Source organism: Miniopterus schreibersii (genome assembly GCF_964146895.1).
Source record: "Miniopterus schreibersii genome assembly, chromosome: 2".
Taxonomy (NCBI): Eukaryota; Metazoa; Chordata; class Mammalia; order Chiroptera; family Miniopteridae; genus Miniopterus; species Miniopterus schreibersii.
The window spans coordinates 119,545,764-119,568,730 of NC_138102.1; the positions used below are offsets into that span (position 1 = coordinate 119,545,764).

General features: G+C 38.0%; 1 protein-coding gene across 7 annotated transcripts in view; it reads left to right on the top strand.

Annotated features, from left to right (window-relative positions):
* The window catches only part of PPFIA2 (PTPRF interacting protein alpha 2), a 421,038-nt gene that overhangs the window by 372,691 nt on the left and 25,380 nt on the right, over positions 1 to 22,967 (top strand). For all 7 annotated transcript variants that reach the window (XM_081127256.1, XM_081127250.1, XM_081127251.1 and 4 more), the window contains 2 exons: positions 16,148 to 16,229; positions 19,903 to 20,103. In XM_081127256.1, coding sequence (XP_080983382.1) covers positions 16,148 to 16,229; positions 19,903 to 20,103 — 283 coding nt within the window. The remainder of the gene's footprint in view (positions 1 to 16,147; positions 16,230 to 19,902; positions 20,104 to 22,967) is intronic.

Genomic DNA, 22,967 nt, shown 5'->3' on the forward strand with positions numbered 1-22,967 from the left:
AGAATTTTTTGAAATATCGATGTCAAATGTGTTTGTATTAATGTCTCACCGGATTTCTTACCTTATTTTTCCCCCTGGAATATATTTAGCTGCCAATTACCCATATCACCTCTCTAGAAATGTGATGATAGGGTGTGTGGCAAACTCACTAAATATTTACAGATCTGAAAATATATTTTACAACTAAAATTAATTGATAATTGCCAAAAGTGTAAAACTCTTGGTTTAAAGTAATTTTCCCTCAAAACTTTGAAAGTACCCCTCTTCCTACTTCCAGTTTTGTCCACTGTCGCTCGATTGTCATTCTTTCATATGTAACATGTAGGGTTTCATTATACACCCTCTTTCTCTCTCTGAAAGTTTAAGATTTTTCTCTTTATCTTTGCTGTTCAGAAATGTTATAAGTGTGTTTCTGGTCAAATGTGGTTTTTTTTTATGTTTCATTTATATACGGTATACTTTTAATCTGAAGATTTGTTAGACTGGACTGTCTTACATATATTGGCCTAAAGGAATTTTATTTCTAGACTCAACTTTGTTTCCAAGAAGCTAATTTTTACAGATACTATGGCATTAAAGATGAAGTTGTCTGTTTCAGTAGCATTACACCTGTCTAACCCTCACGACAGTCTGACAGGCAGTGAACACATTAAAATTCATGAATACCCAGTGAGTGCTTACTTATCTCCAGAAACATAAATTCTGAAAATTTTATATGAATTTTTCCCACTAATATTTTCCTCCTGCATTTTTAACACTATATAATTTTTTACAAAAACATATATTCATGCTGAAACCTATATCTTGAGATGAATCAAAATAAATACATCATATGAATATTAATATATGAGTAATTCATCATCTTCGATCGTTAGTTATAATATAGATAATATATTTTTGTATGTTTTATTTGCTGTGTTCTCCTGAATGGATATCGCTGCTAAATAAAAACAGATTTTTATATTTGAAATCAATTTTTCAACATAATTAAAAGAAAATTAACATTCCAACCCAGCTATCAGCAGTATCCTCTAGAGAGGAGTTGTATCCTTGGAGCATGGCAGTCACAGTTAATCACTACCAATGAATCTTTATGTTAAAACTTCAAAGACATAAAAGGGAAGCTCTGTAGATTTAGTTAATTTATTTCCATTGCAATCCTAAGGGTCTCCTTCGGTGCATAATCTTTAATGTGTTTTGAGACTCTGCACTTTTAATCTCTGGCATTTGGAAGGTTCAGAGATTGCCTATCACTAAGCAAAATAAATGTCATGGGAAATATTCATCATTAAAGGTATCACAGAAATTCCACAACAGTCTTTCATTTAATAAATATTTATTAAGGGCTTATGTGCCAAGTCAAATTTAAAAACAGTTTGTATTTCAGAGGTTAATTTGTAAGACATGTTTTAGAAGCTTTGAATACATTTTCCCATCTAAGTAATGCTGTACATATGGAAGGTAAATGTCTTCACTTCCCCCACAAATATCTATTTTGTGAACATGCTAGAGGAGTAAATCTTGCTAGATTAAGCAAAAAGGGGCATTCACTGGGAGGATATTAGAGATCTCAGAGATTACAGAAACACCAGAGCCAGGACAACTTCAAAATTTCAACAATAACAAATTATGAAATATTCCTCTAGAGTTGTCAACAACTCATGTTTTTTATTTCACATTTGTAAATTCCTAGGTGAAAGCATGTGATTGGCCTAATGTAAAAAAAGATATCTGTTCTTGGATCAATTAGTTATAGTCAACGGTTCGTTTAGTTATGGACATGAGTATAGGGGAACATTCCTAGGGAACTGACTCAAAAGTATCTAATAGTGTAGAATGTTTCAGAACCTGAACACAAGCTTCTCAACATTTCTCTCATGGAAAAATGTGTGCCAGTTTCCTACTTGGACCTCTAGAAGTGTGTCTTCTCTACCTGCACTGACCTAGAGCTATCGTGGCCTTGCCATCTGATCATGGATAGTCCTGTCTAGCTTCAAACAAGTACAATTGTAAGAATTCCCTGAACCTAAAAAGTAATAATACCCAAAGGCTAAAGGCCAGGATGCATTGAAATTTATTAAGAATAATAAAGCTAAGGAAAGCCAAAGTGCTCGCTCTCTCTATTGTATCTATTTGGAGGAAAGAAAGAATATGGAAGGAATAGGGTTGCTGTTTTGAACCCACAGTACATTATTAATAGATTAAAGAATAAATAGAACAGAAGCCCCATAGAATCTTCATATTTTCTGTCAAGGTAAAATGTAAAATATAAAATAACAATTAATAAAGGAAATTAAAGCTCAAGATAGTTACATGTACTAGAAGAAAGACCTCCTTTTATAATTAAGTGTATATTGTCTGTCTTGGTTGATATTAGAGAGACAGACATTAAGACAAATTATTGCATTTAGGCACTTCAGGGGACATTTTCCCTTCTTTAAGTCACTGGTCTTCAAACAGAATGAGAAAAGTGCCACAAGCCTAAAGCCACCTAATGTCCTTATTTAAAAGATGTTCTCCAAGTTAAAGACTGGTCACCTCACTGTTAGTTTTCAAACGAAATGTAAAACATTTATTAGATGATCACCAAAAATAAATGGAGTCCCTTAACAGTAAGGTGCACCCTTAAAATTTTCAAACATTTTCTAGACATGCAGATGGGAGGAAATGCTGTAGAAATACCATATATTGAGTTCAGTAACATAGTTCATCTACTTTTTAAAAGATACTTCTAAACATAAGATTGGAATGAAACTAACAAAATGCATTTATAGCTGATGGGACCATTGTCATCAGGGGGCTGAAGAAATGAATGGATGATGATTGGGTGAAATAGAAGGCGGCCTACTCAGCACTTTTATAAAAGGTTTAAAATAAGAATAACAGTTTTGTGTAAGCATGAAGCTAGAAGACACAGTTAAATTTTTAGATAAATACTTTTGTTTAAGGAAGACCTTTATAAGGAGATCCAAATCTAACAAGATGAGATTTAATAAAGGTATTTATATAATTCCGATTATAATTCATATAATCCAACTTCATTACTATGCATGTTATTTGTGTGTAGGAGGATGCACATAATTTAACTTCAGCTCCTAAGGAAAATGTTTCTGCAAAGAAGACGAATTAGAAATGTCTGATGAAGAAGTTAATGAATTTCAGTATCCATAAAAGCAATTAATAAGGCCAAGAATCTATGCCCTGACCAGATCATAGCCAGCGAGTGTGTTAATTTCTGGGAAATGAGCTTGAAGCAGATGTGTTTGAGGCAGCATATATTCACAGGAACACGACCAGTCTAGCAAAAATGACACCAAACCATTTCTCCACGGGGTGGTAGGAATAATTCGGAATATGTGGAGTGGAGACAACAGGGATCCAGATGCTGCCAAGCAGAAGAGCAATCAGATGTGATCTTGGCCCAAGATCGTGGTAAGATCTTGGGCCCAAAGCAGAGGTTGCTGCAAATAGATTTCACGCCTACGTGAGAGCTGTTAGTGGTCACAGATGTGAGCGGAAAGAATTGACGACCGGGAGTGTTTCTCACCCTTCCGTCCAACGCGGGCCTCCCAGCCATGCACGCGTAGGCCTGTGCTGTGGGAGACTCCAATTTCAGCCGTGAGGTTGGGCTGCATGCCCTTTACATTGTCCCTGCCCTGGGATTCTATGCCTGTCTCTAGAATTCAGAGGCCTGGACCCGGGAGCACCTCGGCTTTTTTAAACACTTGCAGTGCTGAAATATTGCAGGTACTCAGATTCTATTTTCTGAATAATGAAATGTGCGATTAGAAGCTGGGTGGGAAAGAACTCTAGGGTAAAGAAGAAAACCAAGAAAATGGAACAGGAGAAAGTGGAACAGGATCTAAGGCAGTGACCTCTGCCCAGGAGAACAAACCAGAAACCTGGGGTTCATCGTCGTCCTGACTCTCCCGCCCCTTCCCCTGCGCGCCTTCCCGCGCTACTGTGGCTCTCACCCCGTGGCTGTCACTCACCCTGTGGCTGTCACTCACCCCGTGTGCTGTCACTCACCCCCGTGCTCTGTCACTCACCCCCGTGGCTGTCACTCACCCCCGTGTGCTGTCACTCACCCCTGTACACCATCCCTCACCCCTGTACACTATCACTCACCCCCATATACTCTCACTCTCACCCCCATACACTATCCCTCTCACCCCCGTACACCATCACTCACCCTGTACACTATCCCTCTCACCCCTGTACACCATCCCTCTCACCCCTGTACACCATCCCTCTCACCCCTGTACACCATCCCTCACCCCTGTACACCATCCCTCTCACCCCTGTACACCATCCCTCTCACCCCTGTACACCATCCCTCTCACCCCTGTACACCATCCCTCTCACCCCTGTACACTATCCCTCTCACCCCTGTACACCATCCCTCTCACCCCTGTACACCATCCCTCTCACCCCTGTACACCATCCCTCTCACCCCTGTACACCATCCCTCACCCCTGTACACCATCCCTCTCACCCCTGTACACCATCCCTCTCACCCCTGTACACCATCCCTCTCACCCCTGTACACCATCCCTCTCACCCCTCTACACTATCCCTCTCACCCCTGTACACCATCCCTCACCCCTGTACACCATCCCTCTCACCCCTGTACACCATCCCTCACCCCTGTACACCATCCCTCTCACCCCTGTACACCATCCCTCACCCCTGTACACCATCCCTCTCACCCCTGTACACCATCCCTCTCACCCCTGTACACCATCCCTCTCACCCCTGTACACCATCCCTCTCACCCCTCTACACTATCCCTCTCACCCCCGTACACTATCCCTCTCACCCCTGTACACCATCCCTCACCCCTGTACACCATCCCTCTCACCCCTGTACACCATCCCTCTCACCCCTGTACACCATCCCTCTCACCCCTGTACACCATCCCTCTCACCCCTCTACACTATCCCTCTCACCCCCGTACACTATCCCTCTCACCCCTGTACACCATCACTCACCCTGTACACTATCCCTCTCACCCCTGTACACCATCACTCACCCTGTACACTATCCCTCTCACCCCCGTACACTATCCCTCTCACCCCTGTACACTATCCCTCTCACCCCTGCACACCTGTCCCCTTCATTTTTACCATCACTTCATACACTCGCTCTTTAAAAATCTCTCAAGCATGTTGATTTTCTTCTTCCTTTCCTCAGACCATTTGAAACAATCTTCTTACTCCCAGGCCTGCCTTCCTGGGATCCATTCTTCACACTTCTGCCAAAGAGATTTATTTAAACCATATTTTGAAAGTTGCCTAAAACCCCTCAGCCATTCCCAGCCGCCCAGGATCCAGGCCAGATGCCTTCACGTGGCCGTCAGTCCCTGCTTTCCCCGGTCCCGGTCAGCTCACCGGCTCTGCTTCTCTATTTCCCAGCGTGTGCACTGTGCTCTTAATATACTTAACACCTATCTCTTGTTCCTGATTACTCCTGTATTCTAGTGTGCATGTTTTCTGTTCCGTTTTCCTCCTCATGCTTTGTATAGTAATGATAGTAATCTATTTTATATGTAATAAATATTTAATAATCACATGGAGCAGTTATAATATGCTAGCCACTGTTCTACACATTTTAGGTTGTATTATATCTTTTAATGTTCACAAAGCATTTGAGGTAGAAACTGCTACTTCCTTCCACACATGAGGAATGTAGCTTTCCAAGAACTGTGGCACACAAAAGTGCAGATCTCCTGAGCCCAGATTACCTCTGAATTATTTAGGATTTCAGGGTAAGGCCACAATTTAGTCTGTAGTCCAGTCTTTCAGCTGGACCTTGAATTCCTTATATAATTTAAAATGGTCTATATAGAGAGTCAAAAAAGAATCCCTCAGTCTCTTTATACTCTGAAAGATGTAGCATGTTTCCCCTAAAGAATAGTTTCTTACCCAACCCCATCCCTTCCTTCAAATTGAATAACAAATATATTCAAACTAAATATCGTTTTTACAACAGGGAGGGGCAGGTAGTTTCAAAGCACAAGATGTAGTCGTGTTATAAAATTGACTTTTCCTAATATAATTAGCCCTACATAATATTCCAAAGTCTGATATAACAATAGTAATGATCACTAATAGATAAACAATATAAAAAATTTAAATGTGTCCTTGAATCAATCTAACATTATTTATTCCAGTAAAACTTACAAAGTTAGTGTCTAATAACAAGGATTATTTGGTTCCTTTTCTAAAAAGAAAAAAATGACACTTATTAAGGTACATTTAAACATAATGCTGACATCTTAATCTAGAAAGAATTCTCCATATTGGTTTCCACAAATATAGGATGTTGCATTAGCTCTCTTGTATTTTTCATAAGATCACTGAAGATGTGGTTTCTTTCCATATTTTTTTAAAATTAGCCATTCATGAAGCAACTTTCTTTTCCTGTCTCCGCATTCTAAGAAGGGCAGTGACCATTCATGTCCTATTGCCAAGATTTTATTTAAAAAAAAAATAGTCTGTACCAAAAGACATTTCTTTTAAAATATATATATATGTATGCGTGTACATATGTATATTTCATGCATATGTATATACAAGCATACAATTAAATGTGCTTCTTTTAGATTCTGCATTTTCAAAATTTTAATTTTGGCCTTCATTGGGTTAAGTTTGCAAGGCAAATGAAACAAAATTCTTAGAAGAATAAAGATTCTTAACTTCTTTTAAAAATATCTCCAAAAGCTATTTGAAGTCAGTATTAACTTTAAAGAAAAGTTATTTCTGAAGTAGTGTCATGATGGACCATACTTAAAACTTCTGAACCATTTGCTTTCATTTGCAAGGATTAGTAGAAATGTGCTTGGCCGTCTTTTTCCATCTGTCTCCATCACCTGACTTTCTTTATAAAGCAATTCCTGCCATTGCCTGGGGCGCTGTATGGCCACGGAACCCACCGCATCACAGCCTCACCTTTAAGTTTCACGGCTTCATCACTTTCAATATTATTCTCTGCTCCAGCTCAGGTACCTCCATGGCCATATTCTGAATCTTGTCATCACCTCGAGCCATTCTGTTCCAAAACTACTGATTTAAGCATATCATTCCTTCCTAACTGGAGTCTTCTCCATCCAACATGCTTTATCAACTTCTTCCACTATCATATTTGTAAAATTTCTGTCCTTTCCCACTGCATTAGCCCTTTACTGCCCTCTCCTCTCTCCCTATTTAGCTTAGATTCCAGGTCCATAACTTCAACACAACCAACAATTCCTAAGTTTTTTCGCTCCTCTTTCGTTTGCTCATATCCATATGTCATAACCACGGCCACAGATGAATTTGCGTTCTCCACGTCTATATTTGGGCACCGCTGTGCTGCTGGAGCAAATGACAGCAGGGCATTTGCAGCAGTTTCATTTGGGATTTCCCCCCTGCCCAGCAGCCTCGATATTCTCCTCTCGCCCATCTTCCTTCCTCTTTCTGCAGCTTTTGTTAGAGAATTCCAGCCTCCTTAAATCTGCATCTTCTGCAGATGCGCTCACGTTCTACCTCAGAGGGCAACTGAGGACTCTGACTTATTTACTGTCTAATACACACTCACACTTGCCCCCATCCTGTCTTTTTATTATTACAGAAAACTAGGCTTTTGTCTTCTTACTTAAGACGACCCCTTCCCCTTTTCTCCATTACGTCGTGCTGATTCCCACCTGCTCTTTGATCTTCACAGTCTGCTCGCCTCTGTGTGTGGCCATCACCATATAGACACTCTCAGGCTTAGCCTATTGAAAGAAATCCTTTCTTCATTCCACTTTTCTTCTCCGTTTACTACCCATTCACTCCTCAACCTGGTGCTAAGAATTGACTGAAGAATATTTCCGAGTTATCCACTTGAACATTCAAAGGCAAGAGGCAGTTATGTTCCACATATAAAGCTTAGGCAGTGAGTCATTTAGTGAAGTTTTGCATCCACAGCTGACTGGCCTATAAATAGGTGAAGGCCCATTTCTTAGTAGGAGACCCAGAAGATTAAAGTGAGACAACTGGAAAGTTCAAGGCACCTGTTTTGAAATGTGTTAGCTGGTAATGTCTTCCTGTTGCGCTGACATCCCAAGGAAAACATGATGCCAATCATTGGATTTGACCTTATACATCAGATGGTAACTTAACCTGTTCTTTTCTATGTCAATTAAAATGTATTTGGCTATTACTTACGGGGTCTTTGACTAGAGAACACTTATCCTGGACAGAGTCTCTCTTGCTATGATAGTAACTGTGACAAACTGGAGTGGAGAGAAAAAGAATAATGAGTTTATACGTAACTGGAAATAGCTGCTTGTAGGAAATATTGTATTAATTTTTATAATAAAATTTAAATACCTTGTCCAAATAAAAAATAAATATTTGCATATATACATCTTTGATATGAATTTATCATGTATTACCACAAAAATCTCTGAGTTATTTATGATGATAGCTTGACTTTTTTTTTGCAGAACATATATTTTAGAAAGTCATGAGCTGAAGTACTTAATATTCTCAAGTGAGATACTTGATCAATGTGGCTGTTAAATTAATTGACTATGAAGGAGAAGAAAGTTCATAAAAACTATGAGAAAACAGATAACTTTGTTCTCATAAAAACTATGAGAAAACAGAAAACATTGATAACAAATATATTAGAACTTAAAGTGATACTCCTTGAGCAATAGTTTTTTATTTGAGTTCCCTGTTTGTTTTCATCATTTCTCATGTTTTATATTTAAGGTATTTTATTGGTGCAAGTCACCTATTTTCAAAAGTGATAAATGAAGATGTCAGGAACATTAATGTTCTACTTTGTGCAGATTTAATCCACTTGTTTTATTGGAGAGCAATTCTTAGATAACTGCTAAGCTATGGCAGATTATTTTGTCCATGGTAATAACTGGTTCAATTTTTGTGTAAAGCTTAGAAATTGCCTTGTTTTCAAAGCTCATGAAAAGGTTCACAGGTATATTGACAGGAAAACCACCTTAATCCCTTAGAAGCTACCTCTTTTTGGTCTTAATTTTCTTTCTGTTGCATGTATGATGTAAAAAGTATGCCTTAAATTTCTTAGGATATTGTGATGCTAACTTGTATGGACAATTATGTTTTTGTTTATTTGAAAATATAAAGAGCTTGCCACAGCTGTCCCAGTGCTAAGGTCAAAGAATATACTTTTCTTTGTGATGTCCATTTAATAAAATACAAGGTTTCTCTGAATGAATGCGTTTAAAGGAGGCATGTGCAGGGTGTTCCATTGCCATGTCAAGCTTTTCTTTATAATGATTATGCAAGAAATAAGAAAACTCTCTGATTTGCTTTATTTCTGAGACAGGAATTTCCGCTTCATATTTTGTTACATTGAATATATTTTATGAGTTGTAGTAAAAGTTTTATTTTTCTAAGATTTAGTTTATTATGCGTGTCTAGAAAATTTAAAATAATATTCCCATGGCTTTTTGTTGAATTATTTAAATTCCATATTTTCCCAATGCCTCTACTATATCCAGGGAGAAAGCAGGCTCCTTCAAACATTACATTTAAATCAATGTTGTTTTTGTGATCATTTCTGACAGTATTGGTGAACCAATCTCATTCATTGTTTTTCCTCATAGAAACATTTATAAAGCTCTGTTCAAGTAAATGTTTCTATTGGAAGAGATTCAATTGGCACAAACTCAATCTTATTTTGCCAGTTCAAGTAAAGGAAGAAGTAGTGTGGCAAGGCGAGAAGAGTAATAGAATTCTTTTATACTTTCTCATGTTCTGAATACTGGCACATACCTACTTACAAAAAAAAAAAAAATACTACTTAGTATTATAGCACTTGTTAGAATAATAAAATTATGGACTTGGAACACACAAATTTCTTCTTGCCCTAAATTAAGTTGAGGAAATTCAAGATAAGAACCTGTTAGTCATTCCGACCACATCATGCATGAGACTAGAATACAGGTCTTCTCAGCTCAAACCAGTTCTTTCTTCAAGTTGCTCCCTCTCAAGAAGTCTGCTGTACTTTTCCTTGAGCTCTAACCGTAGGCTTATAGGGCTGCGTGAGAATCCCAGTGCCATTTAGTAAGTTATTTACTTCTATTTGCAAGATAACCCAGGAGAGCCCTGAGGCAAAGAATGCCCTTTAACCGGTCCTGAAGTCCTCCCGGGGTATACTGGAGGCTGGGGACAATGTGGTCAAGCATGTTTCAGAGTGGCTCATTTTCAAGAGACAGACTTACTGGTCAACTATTAGAACTCCCTCAGCCTGACCATGCTTTTTGGAGCCAGTGAGTATGTGTGTCATGGTGAAATAAAAATGAGACACCATATCTTTCCATCCCTGAGCTTTCGCCCACCTGAAATGATGCTCTTGTTTTATGCCACGGCTTCCTCTGGATTGAAATGTGTGCATTAACATTTGTGTGCTTTTCTTTCCCATCCACCCTTCTCCATCTCATGAAAAGCACATCGGGGTAAGTTGAATCACCGTGGCTGCTGAACGTGTTTCTTTTCAGCACCATCTTCTTTTTCTTTTATCTTTACTATTTCTCTTTTCGGTTGTAACACAAGCTGCACTGCCTCTGACCTAAAACGAAAACCGTGAAGTGTATTTATTTCCACATCATCAAAGGAATCATTGGTTCAGAGAAATGGTCATATCTGATTAATTCCGTTGGCCTTCCAGGCGATTCTATGCTCTGTTAGACTCATGTCAACAGATATTCAGACAGCATCTCCCCTGGTGCTCAAGCCGCTCTCTGGGGGTTATTGCGGCAGCCGGGAGGCCTGAGCCATGGTCGCCGGCCGTTTGGGTGATTCTGACTGTGCTCCCTGGTGCTTTGGGGTCCTGCACCCACATTGTAGGCAAGAGTCCATTTCTGTCCATTTCTAGAACTTCACATACGTGAAGAGAGTAAAACGCTGGATCTTCTCCAGTAGAACTTTCACACGCAGATTCCAAAGTCAATCTTGGTTTTGGCTGAACCCTTTCGTTTTGTGTTCTTTCCATTGTTTCCTATACAGGGGTGAATTTTTAAAGCTTTAAAAATTTATACTATTTGGATTACAGTTTCAAATTTTGCCCCTTTAAAACTAAAATTAGAATATGTTATATATTCCGAAAACAAACTGGGCTTCAAAGTAGAACAAATTATGCATTATTTTTATAAAATATTTACATTGGTGTAAACTTTTGCATTGGTAACATGGTGAACTATTTAAAACGCTGTAGATGGGGAGACATATTGCTCTTAAATTTAAAGCCAAAAGTTGGCTGGGATGGGGTGTGTGAGTGTAAATAAAGTGGCTCCAATGAGATGCAGTTACCCAGGGAGCTATGAAGAATGTTCGTAATTGGCTATATGGATATTTTTATACCAATATAAGGTCATGTGCTTTATAATATTACTTAGTTCACTAGCATGATTTATATTTGTTCTATTTTCTCCTCTAATTTCAGCTTATAGATGCTTCTACTATTTATTTAACATTGCAATATTTACTCCAGTTAGGATAATTCAGGATACTAGTGGAAGCTCTAATGAGTGTTCTTTAACATGCAAGGCAAGCTATGGGTAGAGTACTGTTCAGCTCTGCTGGCCAAAGGCAGATTGTATGAACTTACATTTTTAAAATAATAAATATTATGACATTGGGTTCTAAAGCATTATTTTCATGTCATCACATAATACTGGTCTTCCATTTTTTAATGATTTTTAAGTTTCATGAGGAAAATAATCTCAAGAAATAAACCTTTATTTCTGCATCCATTTTTTAAAATTTATTTTTATTGTTGAAAGTATTACAGATATCCCTTTTTCCCCCTTGTTGATCCCTTCCACCTTGCATCTGCCCCCACACCCCCACCAGGCCTTCTCCACACTATGGTCTGTGTCCAAGGGTTATGCATACAAGTTCTTTGATTAATCTCTTCTGCATCCCTTTTGAATAAAATTTGAAAAATAATAAATGCACGATGCATTGTCATTTATGGATTTTAAGGGACCATTATAACAGCCTTCATTCAAAATGTAGTTTCTTGTCTTGCACATGCTCCTGGAACATAAATATTTTGGACCTCAAAATCATTTCCTTAGTACGGTTGCTAAAAGGAAACTTAGGAGGTTAAACTGTCAGGAGTAGAACAGACAGTGAAAATGTGTGAATATTTGGGGTGGAAAGAACACTGAATTAGGAATCAGAAGACACAAGTTTAAGCCCCAACTTCCCCACTTGCTTGCTGCATACCCTTGAGTGACTGGCATACATTCTCAGTACTTACCAATATTACCCTCAACTTCCTAATCCTCACAACAGTCTAAGACAATATGAATAACCTCAGAAGTATGGGAACTATAAACTTCAAATCTGAGTTAAAGAGGGCTTAAATTAGATGACGTATTAAAGCAATCTAGTCTAAATGGTATACAAATAATCTGAAAAATTACCAGTGTCCCTCCAGTAAGTCCCCAATTTACCATCAGAAGTGACTGGGGAGAACAGACCACAGTGTCTTGCAAAAGTGAAAATGTTTAATGGAAGGTAATAGAAGCTCCTCTAATTTTCAGTAACAGCATGAGTAATTGTACCGTTCCATCACATTTGTGTGTGTGTTTATACCTTTTAAATGGTTTTGATTAAATTCAAAATAAAGTGAGGAGATAAATTATGTAAATCCCAACTCAAATTCACAAATAAATTTCTTGTCAGAGACTATGTTCTCCATTTCAAAGCAGCTTGAAGAAAAGAGGTTTAAATATGAGTGAACTTTGGTTTTAATGCAATCAAATCATTTCAGTTCTGTAGAATCTAGCATGTGTTCTTAGACTCTAAATCAAACACTGATTAAATATGTAATGGACTTTTATATGCACTGCATGTAAAAATGTGCCATAATATAAAACACAAACACACACACTTGCACACAAAAATCACAGTATGCTATGCTTTCCAAATCAAGTCAAACATGTTAATGTTGGATTTGAAGCTCTTAATTTTATGGAGCTAAATATGTATATTTAGCTAATCAATGTTCTGAAGCAACTGATTGAGATTTATAATATATTTCTGTTTGGAATAATTATGCTAATTAAGATATACATTTTCAGCTTGCAGATGTTAAAAGAAAATTTGAAGTGCATACTCTTACTAAAGTTGTTATGAGAGTCTATGATTTAAACACAACAAACAAAACAAACAAAAAACTTTTTGAAGGGCCACATTCTCCAACAATTTTTCAAAACACTGTATAGTTAAATATCTGTGCAGAAAGAGAATAGAATTATTTGAGCACATTGGATTGACTCTTAACCAGATTTTCATCACAAATCCCAAACTAGGCTAGACTCTTGGAATCATGTGGAATGGGTGCTCTTCTGACAAAGTGGCTCAAAAATTGGACTACGAAAATGCATTATGGGTGCAATTCACTGAAACAAAAGTGCCTGAATGTAAGCACTGGCTGACATGTTCAACATTCACAATTATTTACTGAGCACCTCTTTTGTGATGGCCATGGTTTAGATGCTTCAAATTTACCTCTGAACAAAATATATGAAACTTTGGTCCTCTTTGAACTTATTTTCTATTGAGAGATGACAGAGAGGGATAAATGACACTCTATATTGGAAGATAAAAACAATAAAACAAGGAATGGGTATAAGGAGTGTCTCATGGGGGTTTTAGGATGGAGGGTAAGAGACATTCAGAGAAAAATGACATTTGAGTAAAGATTTAAAGTAAGTAAAATAGTAAGCCATTTTGAGATGGAGGGGACAAAAATTTCAGACAGAGGAAATAGCAGGTGCAAAGGTCCTGAGGCAGAACAAGGTCTGGTCTGTTTTCAGGTAATAGCAAGGACATCAATGGTGCTGGGTGAGATGGCAGTTGAGTCAAAGAGATAAAAGCAGTAGGGTAGATTCTAAGAGCTTCTTTGGCTTTTATTCTCAGTGATACAAGGAGTAATTGAATATTTATAAGCAGAGAAGTTACACCATCTGACTTAAGTTTAGGATCACGCTAGCTAGTGTGGTGCATTTTTTTATTAGGGAACTAGACAGACCTTTCACAATTAAAATATTCTAACTTTTAAAAATGGCTTTTGGACAACTCATAATTCACTTGTGAAAATGTTATGTGCTTTATACATGTTGAGTGCATATTTACTTGCTTTTTTACTGAATGTAAAAAAAAAGGATTATAAATGTATGCTTGCTACTCCCACTTTAATGCCACTCACTTGTCACATCAGCGAAAGTGTTCCTTTGCATAACGGTTGTAACATTACAACTCTTAATAGTGCTCTTCGCCTCTTTGGAGTTCTGCTCTAAAGGAGGGCCACTCTAAATGTTCTTGCATATATTCCATGCTCAAGCCTGCCTCTGCCTCTCCACCCTTACTGCTGATCCTGCCTGGAACGCCATCCCCCATCTCCTTTCTTCCTGCCCTTCAAAGCTGAGTTGCCACAAAGACTTCACCAACTGTTTCCATTGCTACGAGCCCCCTTTCTAGAATCCTCACACTCAGAGTGTGCATTATTGATTTTTAGCATCTATCTGTATATTTCATTACGCTTTCAAACAGTTTCATATGTTTACTTTTTTATCTAACCAGGGATCTCCTGGAAAACTGGGTCCATGTCCCTTTCCTGGGGTCTTAGGTCAAAACAGGTGTTCAATAAGTACCTGGTGGTTGGTTGGTTGACCCTTCCACCCATTTCTATCAATCTAGGTGTTACAGTGAGACTAGGCCGTTTGAATCTGGTTTTCAATGAAGGGATGGCATGAGGAAGCCGGAGGGTATGGGTGATGGCAAAGCAAGCCGGGTGAGAAAACCCTTCTAGTTTTTTGGATTCTAGACATCAGTGTTGCTTGTTCCCTTTTCCAGCTGAACAACTTACTTGCAGAACTTCCCCATGCTTACTTGCTGTCCCATCAAATGAAACAACAGTTCCTTTATGTGTCTCTTCAGCCACTATAACTTTAATTTTTGTCTTGTCTTCTTGCTTGTTTTTCACAATGCATTTTTGGTGATAACATCCTTTGCAAACACAACAAGCTCTCCTGTTGAAAGGCTTTTTTATTATGTATTTTAACATATGATAATCCACCATAATAAGTAATTAATTGATTGATAGTAGGAAATAATTAAATACTTTACTTTGGAGTTTATAGATATATTAATTATGAATTCCTAAGCACAAATACACACATTCAAAAAACAATTATTATATACATTTTTATTGTTTGTAAAATCAAAACGTACTAAGAAACAGAGAATACATTTTCTAGTATAATCCTGGCCAGGTATATATATATACCAAGAAAATGAACTTGCTATTTTAGTAATGAGCAGACTCAAATTGGCTTTGTAAATGGATGTCAATTCTAAAGGCTCAGTAATAGGGACAGTGATTAAAATATGCATTTGTCGAGGCTCTCTACAACTTTTTATGGTCAGAAACAAACATTTGTTGTCATTGAGGTATTTCACTTTTATTAAAAACAGCAGTGATTATAAATGGAAAGAAATGTCCTATTGAATTTCACACCTTACATTGCTTTCTTGTGATGAAGTCAATTTACCTTGGAGTTCCCTTCAAATGAGAAGTAATTTTGGAGTCTCGACAAAGACCTAACTCCTAAGATAGCCACCTGGACCCAGAGAGAATTCTAAAACTGAGCACATCTTTTGAATGTTGCTAAAATGACCAAATTTATCTTCTGCCTCTATATACAGGCATTTCCTCTGCCATTGAAATAATAAGGGAAAGTGAGCAGGGCAGGTGGAAGAAGCCACATTTAGATCCCATAATGTATGCTTGAATATGCATGGGTGGGCCATTTTCTTGTTAAAGGGATAAGATATTTGCTAATAATATAGTTCAGCTTCTCAGTCCATTAACACTTAATGGTTGACTTTTAGTGAATAAATGTTAGGGGAAATTATTTTTAGATGTTGATGTTTAATGTCTAATAAAATCAATGAGCGATTCGCATATATTACTCAAAGGAAGTAGGAATTCTGTTATTCCGTATTATCTCATAAAAAATCTTATAAAGGATTATTCGATTTTTAAAAAATAATGCAATTAAAAATAATCACAGCCATGTTTTACCATATTCCCTGGCTAATAATCTTTGTTACATATTCAGGCATGAACTTCTTGAAGAAGCTCGAAGGAAGGGATTGCCTTTTGCCCAGTGGGATGGGCCCACGGTCGTCGCATGGCTAGAGGTAAGAGAATTCAACTAGAAGGCTCTTAATTCAATCACTGCTAAGTTGGTAAAGGCCGGTTTCTGAAGTTGTAGCTTTCCAATAGCCTCAAATAGCTCGTAAAAGCACTATGTGCTTTATCTAGAGACCTGTGGACATTGTGATTTTGTTCTATTGCTTTCTTGTGATTGTGGCGGAGGGACACAGCCAGTGGGATAAAAGGAAGTTTCTCTAAATTCCACCCTCTTTTTGTCTAAACTAGAGTAAGAGAAGAATCCGTTTTTGAGCCACCCTTCTGTTGTTGCAAGAAAACATCTGTCCCAGTCCATCAGTCCAGGATCCTCTCTCCACAGGTTACAGAGAAGAACCGTTTTTGGGTTTTCCAAGATACCACTGCCACCTAACTGCATACAGATCTGTTCCTTTGCTTATAGTATATTCCTGAACGGAATTCTCTAATTCCTAGGGGCCAGCTAGGTTTAAACAGCTGGAATAAAGCAGAAAACATATTCCCTTGTTCCCTGCTGTGTCTAAACTGAATGTGATAATGTTATAATGAACTACATTCACCATTTCCTGCACAACGCAGGGGTCTGGAAAAATTCAGTAATGCCCGAACGAGGGGGAGGGTATCAGGAGCTCACTGGGACAATAAAGGAAATACATATTTGACCACAAAGGGACCTCCATGCACCTTATCGGTGGTGTTCACTGCCACTTCTAGTTAGTTCTCTAGAGTGGGCTTCTAGAAGCTTCTGAGATATGGCAATGTCAGAGCAAAGAACACAGGCTTTCCCTGCCTGACAGAGGTAATTAGAACTCATTGTTTCAAATGGTTTGGGGTTATAAAGTCACCCACCTTCATTATCATATCACATCCAGAGTAGAAGGGTTGATCAATGAGGAAAAATGAAAACCCATACGAGTTTTAAAAGCAGTCCTATAAAGATCGATATAAAAGCGTTTTGCCTTTTTTCTTGGACTGGGAGAAAGAAACGGTGTCTTGTTTTATTTTATTCTCTCGTAGCCAGTCAGGGTATTTTTAGAATTTTAGTAATCAGAGCTACTTCTTCCAAACATTTATTAAAATTACTATATCTTAAAAATCAATTATAAGACAAAATGCTTAGGAAAGAATACCTCAAATTTGATAGCACTTCTTTGTTCAGTTCCATGCCAATAAAATGAGCTACACTTTGACAGAGTCAATTGCTATTTTGGCAAGTGATGAACAATCCCTTTGATTAAAAAAAAAACCTAATTACAAAAAAATACAACCAGATTTGCTGACATTAAGGGGCTAGGAAATGACAGGCAGTAAGTTTGTGCTAATTAAACCTATCCTGAGCACACAAAAATTGTTCATAATGTGCTTCCTAAAGTGACTCAAATTGTGCAATGGAATAAACAAGATGAATGAGCTGGTGAGCCAGTGAATGAGAGCCCTTAACTCTCACCTCCCTCGGCACCTCCTGTGCACACAGCCTGCTGAGAATGAGGCTTCACGCGCCCTTTATCCACATCAAAAACTTTTAAAAGTCTAATCAGGGATGACATTGGTAACAATGTATTGGCAGGCATTTTGGGAAATCCAAGCATTTTCACAAGTTTTTGTAGAAATCCAAATATCCTACTTAGAAGAGAGTACGTGGAAATAATTAGGGTTCAGTGAAGGTATATGAAGGTGTTTAGTTATTTTGAACAACCTGTGTTTATAAACTAAGAGGTGAAGAATTATCTTTGGTCATATCTGATCATACCTGTCAAGTTAAGGCCAATTCCTGTGTCTAACCTGATGGAAGAGTATATTAAAGAGTCCCTCACTCCTTTCTTTTATTTCAGTCATAGCCTGGTCCAAATTGACTCAAATATTTGGCTTTTTGTTTGTTCCCCCTATAGAGACAAGTAGCCTTCTGATATGGTAGGCTTTTTTTTTTTTTTAAATAAAGCGTATCTGTATTAGTTACCTATGACCATGTAACAAATGATAACCAGACTGAGCATTTCTTTTCCTCATGGCTTCTGTGGGTCAGGAATCTGGACATGGCTTAGCTATGACCATTCAGTCTCTCACAGGCTACAAATGAAGGCATCAGCCAGGGTGGCAGTGTTCTCCAGGCTCGCCTTAGGGGGAATACACTTTCGAGCTGACTTGTGTGTTCACAGACATGATTGGGTTTCTTGCCAGATGTTGTCCAGAAACATCTGTGCTTTGCCATGTGGGCGTCATCACAGGGCTACGCACAGCAGGGCAGCTGGCTTTTCCTAGAATGAGAGCTCCGGGAGGGAAGAGAGGGAGGACTAGCAGGAATGAAGCCACAGCCTTCTTGTAAAGTGATCTGGAAAGCGTCATCCCTTCCCTTTTATCATAGCCCGTTCCTTAAAACAGTCATTGAGTCCAGCCCAAACTCAAAGGAACAAGATTATCCCCGGGCAGGAATATCAGGAGGGGCTCGTTGGGATCCACCTTAGAACAATGCCTAGGACTACTAAGGCTGGACCCCTTGTGAAGGCACTTTACGAAGGAGAAGAATTAGGCTGAGCTTTAGAGGTACAGACTCCCTGATGACAGGGGAAGAGTCAGATGGAGCCCAGGCCTTCTGACTCCTGGCACTGCATTTTGCTGATTTATAGTTTCCTTCTTCCTCTTCTCACTTTTCTCACTCTTATGTTCTTCTTTTGCTCAGTCTGTTCACATCAGCAAATAAACAGCCCTCTAAAATTAGTATTTTGGCTATTTAAAAACCAAGGGTAAAGCTGCTCACTGGCATATGCCCTGCTTCCTACTCATAGCTAAGTAAGAAGTATGGCTTCTTACCCATACCTCATGGTGGGGGGAACATGGAGAGAATATTCCTTTTTGGAGTGGATGTAATTCACATGCCACAACATGCATGTGAACTGGCATTCGTCCAGGGCTTGGGATGAGTGTCAGTCACTGTGCTGTGCTCACTGCGCTACGGATTCGATTGTCTCTCAGGAACATCACAGCAAAGTCGAAAAATTGAAATCCTTACTTTCTAATTCGTTATTCATGTTGTTACTCTTTAGCTAAAGTTTTACAGATATTTATAAATTCAGTGTTTTTCATTAGCACATTTCATTCTCCAAAAATAAGTTCATATAGAACATCTAACTAAGTTCACACAAGTATCACATGGTGTAGGTCGGTACGTGATAAATGTGGCTGAGCCGCACAGCCGGCTTTGATCAAAAACGTGGGGCTGGAGGCGGGAGGGCTGGCTCATTCTGTGACCCAACTTCTCGCACTCAGAATTCCACAGGAGAATCATAAATTGAAGTCACTCATTCAACAAACACTGACTGAGCCTTTACCAAATGCACCTTGTAGCTGTTCCTCCTGTGTTGAACAGCTTGTGTTAAACAATTTGGTGTTGCACAACTATTAATTTTATCCTAAACAATAAAATTTAGTTGTTGAATTACAGACCCTGGAAACTCAATTTCAAATCTTTATTTTCCCTTATGGCCTACCTGGTATTTTTTAATAAATTACTTAATGTCCCTGTGCATAGGTCTCTTCTGGGGAACATAATAATATCTATCTTATGGGATAGTAGCAATAAAAGGGCTCATACATGTAAGGTACTTAGAATAGTGCCTAGCACATAAGAGACACTAAAATTATTATTATTATTATACGTGTGTGTATTTTTCTTCTGTATTCCTACAGCTCTGGTTGGGAATGCCTGCCTGGTACGTGGCAGCTTGCAGAGCCAACGTGAAGAGCGGTGCCATCATGTCTGCTCTGTCAGACACGGAGATCCAGAGAGAAATTGGGATCAGCAACCCTCTGCACCGCTTAAAGCTGCGATTAGCAATCCAGGAGATGGTTTCCCTGACGAGCCCTTCGGCTCCTCCGACGTCGCGAACTGTGAGTCCATTTGCCTCCTTCCCTCCTCAGGGCCGGGCCAGTAGCAGCACCCCTGGGCCCGGGCGGGGGCAGCGCGCATCCATGGCCCATGAGCTCCTCTGGAGAGGCTCAGCTGGCCCTTCGCTAACCTTGCTGCCACTGAAAACCAAGGGGTTTTCAACCGAGGAGCTGGGATTCCTCTCAGATTTGAAGGCTGCGACCAAGACAGACTTTTGAACTAGTCTCTAGGCTAAAGTTTAATTTTTTTTCTCTCCCAAGCAACAAGACCCCACGCTTACTCATTTTCAGGATGTTCCTTTTTCAGTGTAATTCAACATCTCAGGTGATTAGCTGTTGGCATTTGTGCTTTTGGAAGATGCAATGCTTCAAGCATGACTTCTGAAGCAGCCTTCATGTTTGTGAAAAAACAAAGACATTTGATATTTTATAAATACCAAGTGGAATACCTCCCTTCAAAATCTGTTTGCTTCTCATTTATAAATTCCTATTCTTCTCATAATTTTACCCTGTCCTAATATTAGGAAAGAACTAAATGTCTAAAAAATGCACACCAGATGACAAATTTAAATACTAAGGAAAACTCCCAAATGATATCATTGTTTCCTAGTCTATTCCTGAATGATATATTTTGCTGATAAAGGATATGGCTTCTGATGTTAACTGGACTCCTCTGCCCCATGTTTTATACAGAATACTGAAATATGGAAGAAGGGGGTAAATTTGAGTAGTGGATAAGAGAGAGAAAAGTGATACTACATTAATGTGGTTTTTATATGTGATCTTAAACAATTTTAGAGAATTGGCTTTATTTTTACTGTATTTATCCTTATATTCCCTTCCAGTATACTAGGTTCTAATGCCAGAAATACAGCATCAAATTTAAAAACCTTTTATCTTTCTGTCATGATTATACTATAACTTCTTTTAAAATAATATGTAGAAAAAATATAAAATTTAACAAACTCGTATGCATAACATATTTTCAAGTGCATATAAATGCTGTAAGCTATAGCTGAAGTACTACTCAAATTAAAAAAGAATTTAAAACAAAACATGAGCAGGCCATTAAAATAAAGTTATTGTAAACCAGATTCAAGCCTGATAGTTCCCTGAACAATTTCCAACAGAGAGAGAAGCATCACAACTGGCTCATATCAACACTCTCCTCCCAAGAACAAATGCATAAAAAATTACTAAACATTTCTAGCTTTGCAAAGCGAAGAGCATTTGAAGTTCCAGCTTCAAGGTGGAAAATAGAATATACTTTTTCATTTCTTTTTAGCATCCTAATTCATTTCTTAGTGGAAAATGGAATAATTAAGCATTATTTCTCTACAAAGGTCTAAGCAAACTAAAAAAATTTAAAAACCACTAAAGGTGAGGGAATACTGTTGTTTAAAGAAGAGTTGAATGTGAAAAGAGCATCTGAACTTCATAATCTAGCCTCAGTTCACCTCAAAGGCTGTATCTCCCCAGGTCAGGGCCCCAATCACACAGAACTACTTTCAGTTTCCTAAACGTTTATGCTCGCTATTGATTATCCCCTTTTGTGTTTGATTTTTCTTCTGCCTGGAACATTCTTCCCGGTCCAGGATTACCATCCTTCTCTAACTCACCCTGTGTCCAACGACTCCTGAATGTCCTTTCTCTCCAAAGCTTTCACTAAGCTTTCACATCTTTGTCTGCTTCCCCCCTGAGTTATCACTATGGATACCTATAAAAACCATTTTATAATTTTATCTCCCTGATTAATCCCACACTAGGCCAAGCAAGAATATTACTAGTTTACCCATAGTGCCCAAGCCTTAGCTCAGTGCCAGGAAAATTGTGAATAATCAGTAAATATTCTTCTTAAAAATAATGCTTGTACGAGTCACCCCAGCCACCATTACAGAGGATTTGAAATACGTATGGCCCTGCCTTCAGAGAGGGCAGCTATGCTAAGGAAAGTAAGAACTACTCACCAGTAGGTTTAGTAGGAGATGATATGTTTTCATTTCTAAAAGTGAGGTAGAAGGAGAATGCTGTGGAATTCCATGAAAGGAGAAATCACTTGTGGTTTAATAGGCTTCAAAGAGGAATTAACATTTTAAGGACTGATCATATATTATTAATTAATTATTACTTTTTTTTCACTGTTAACTTTTTGACAGAGACCTTTCCAGTCTGTTTTCTTTATATTTTTATAGAGATGAATTATTTTGTACTTTTAAAACTTAGTAACATTCTCCTCAATTTAATAAATATGCAATTTAAATATCATTTTTAATTGCTACATCCCTCCTTCATGGAAATACCATAATTTATTTAACCAAATCTCTAATAGTGGACATTTTGCTTATTTAACAATTTTCATTGTGTTTACAACACCGTAATGGATATGCATGTAGTTATGTTGGTGCATAAACTGGTTATTGCCAAAGCAATAAAGTGTAGGGAATTTATATTCTTACTATTTTTAAACCTTAATTGCCAAATTGTATTGTGTAGCCTTTCCCTTCTTTTTATTAACATTGATTATCACATTGCTTAAATTTACATTTTTAAAATTATTAGTGAAGTTAAATTTTTCTCATATGCTTACTGATTTAGTACTTAAATGAGTTAACTATTTATAATCTTTTCCATTTTTCTGTAGAATTATCGAAGTTTTCATCTTTTTACTAATGTCTAAAAGCTCTTTATTCACAGATACTATATGCCCTTTGCCAAATATTGGTTCAAGTTATATGAGATAAAGTTAAGTTCTGTCTATTTGCTACAAAAATGATCTACTGAGTGTCCATCTACATGGAAGTATTTACTCATTTCTAGTATATTTCAAATATGATTTGCTTTGCAAAAAGAAAAATGAAATTACATGT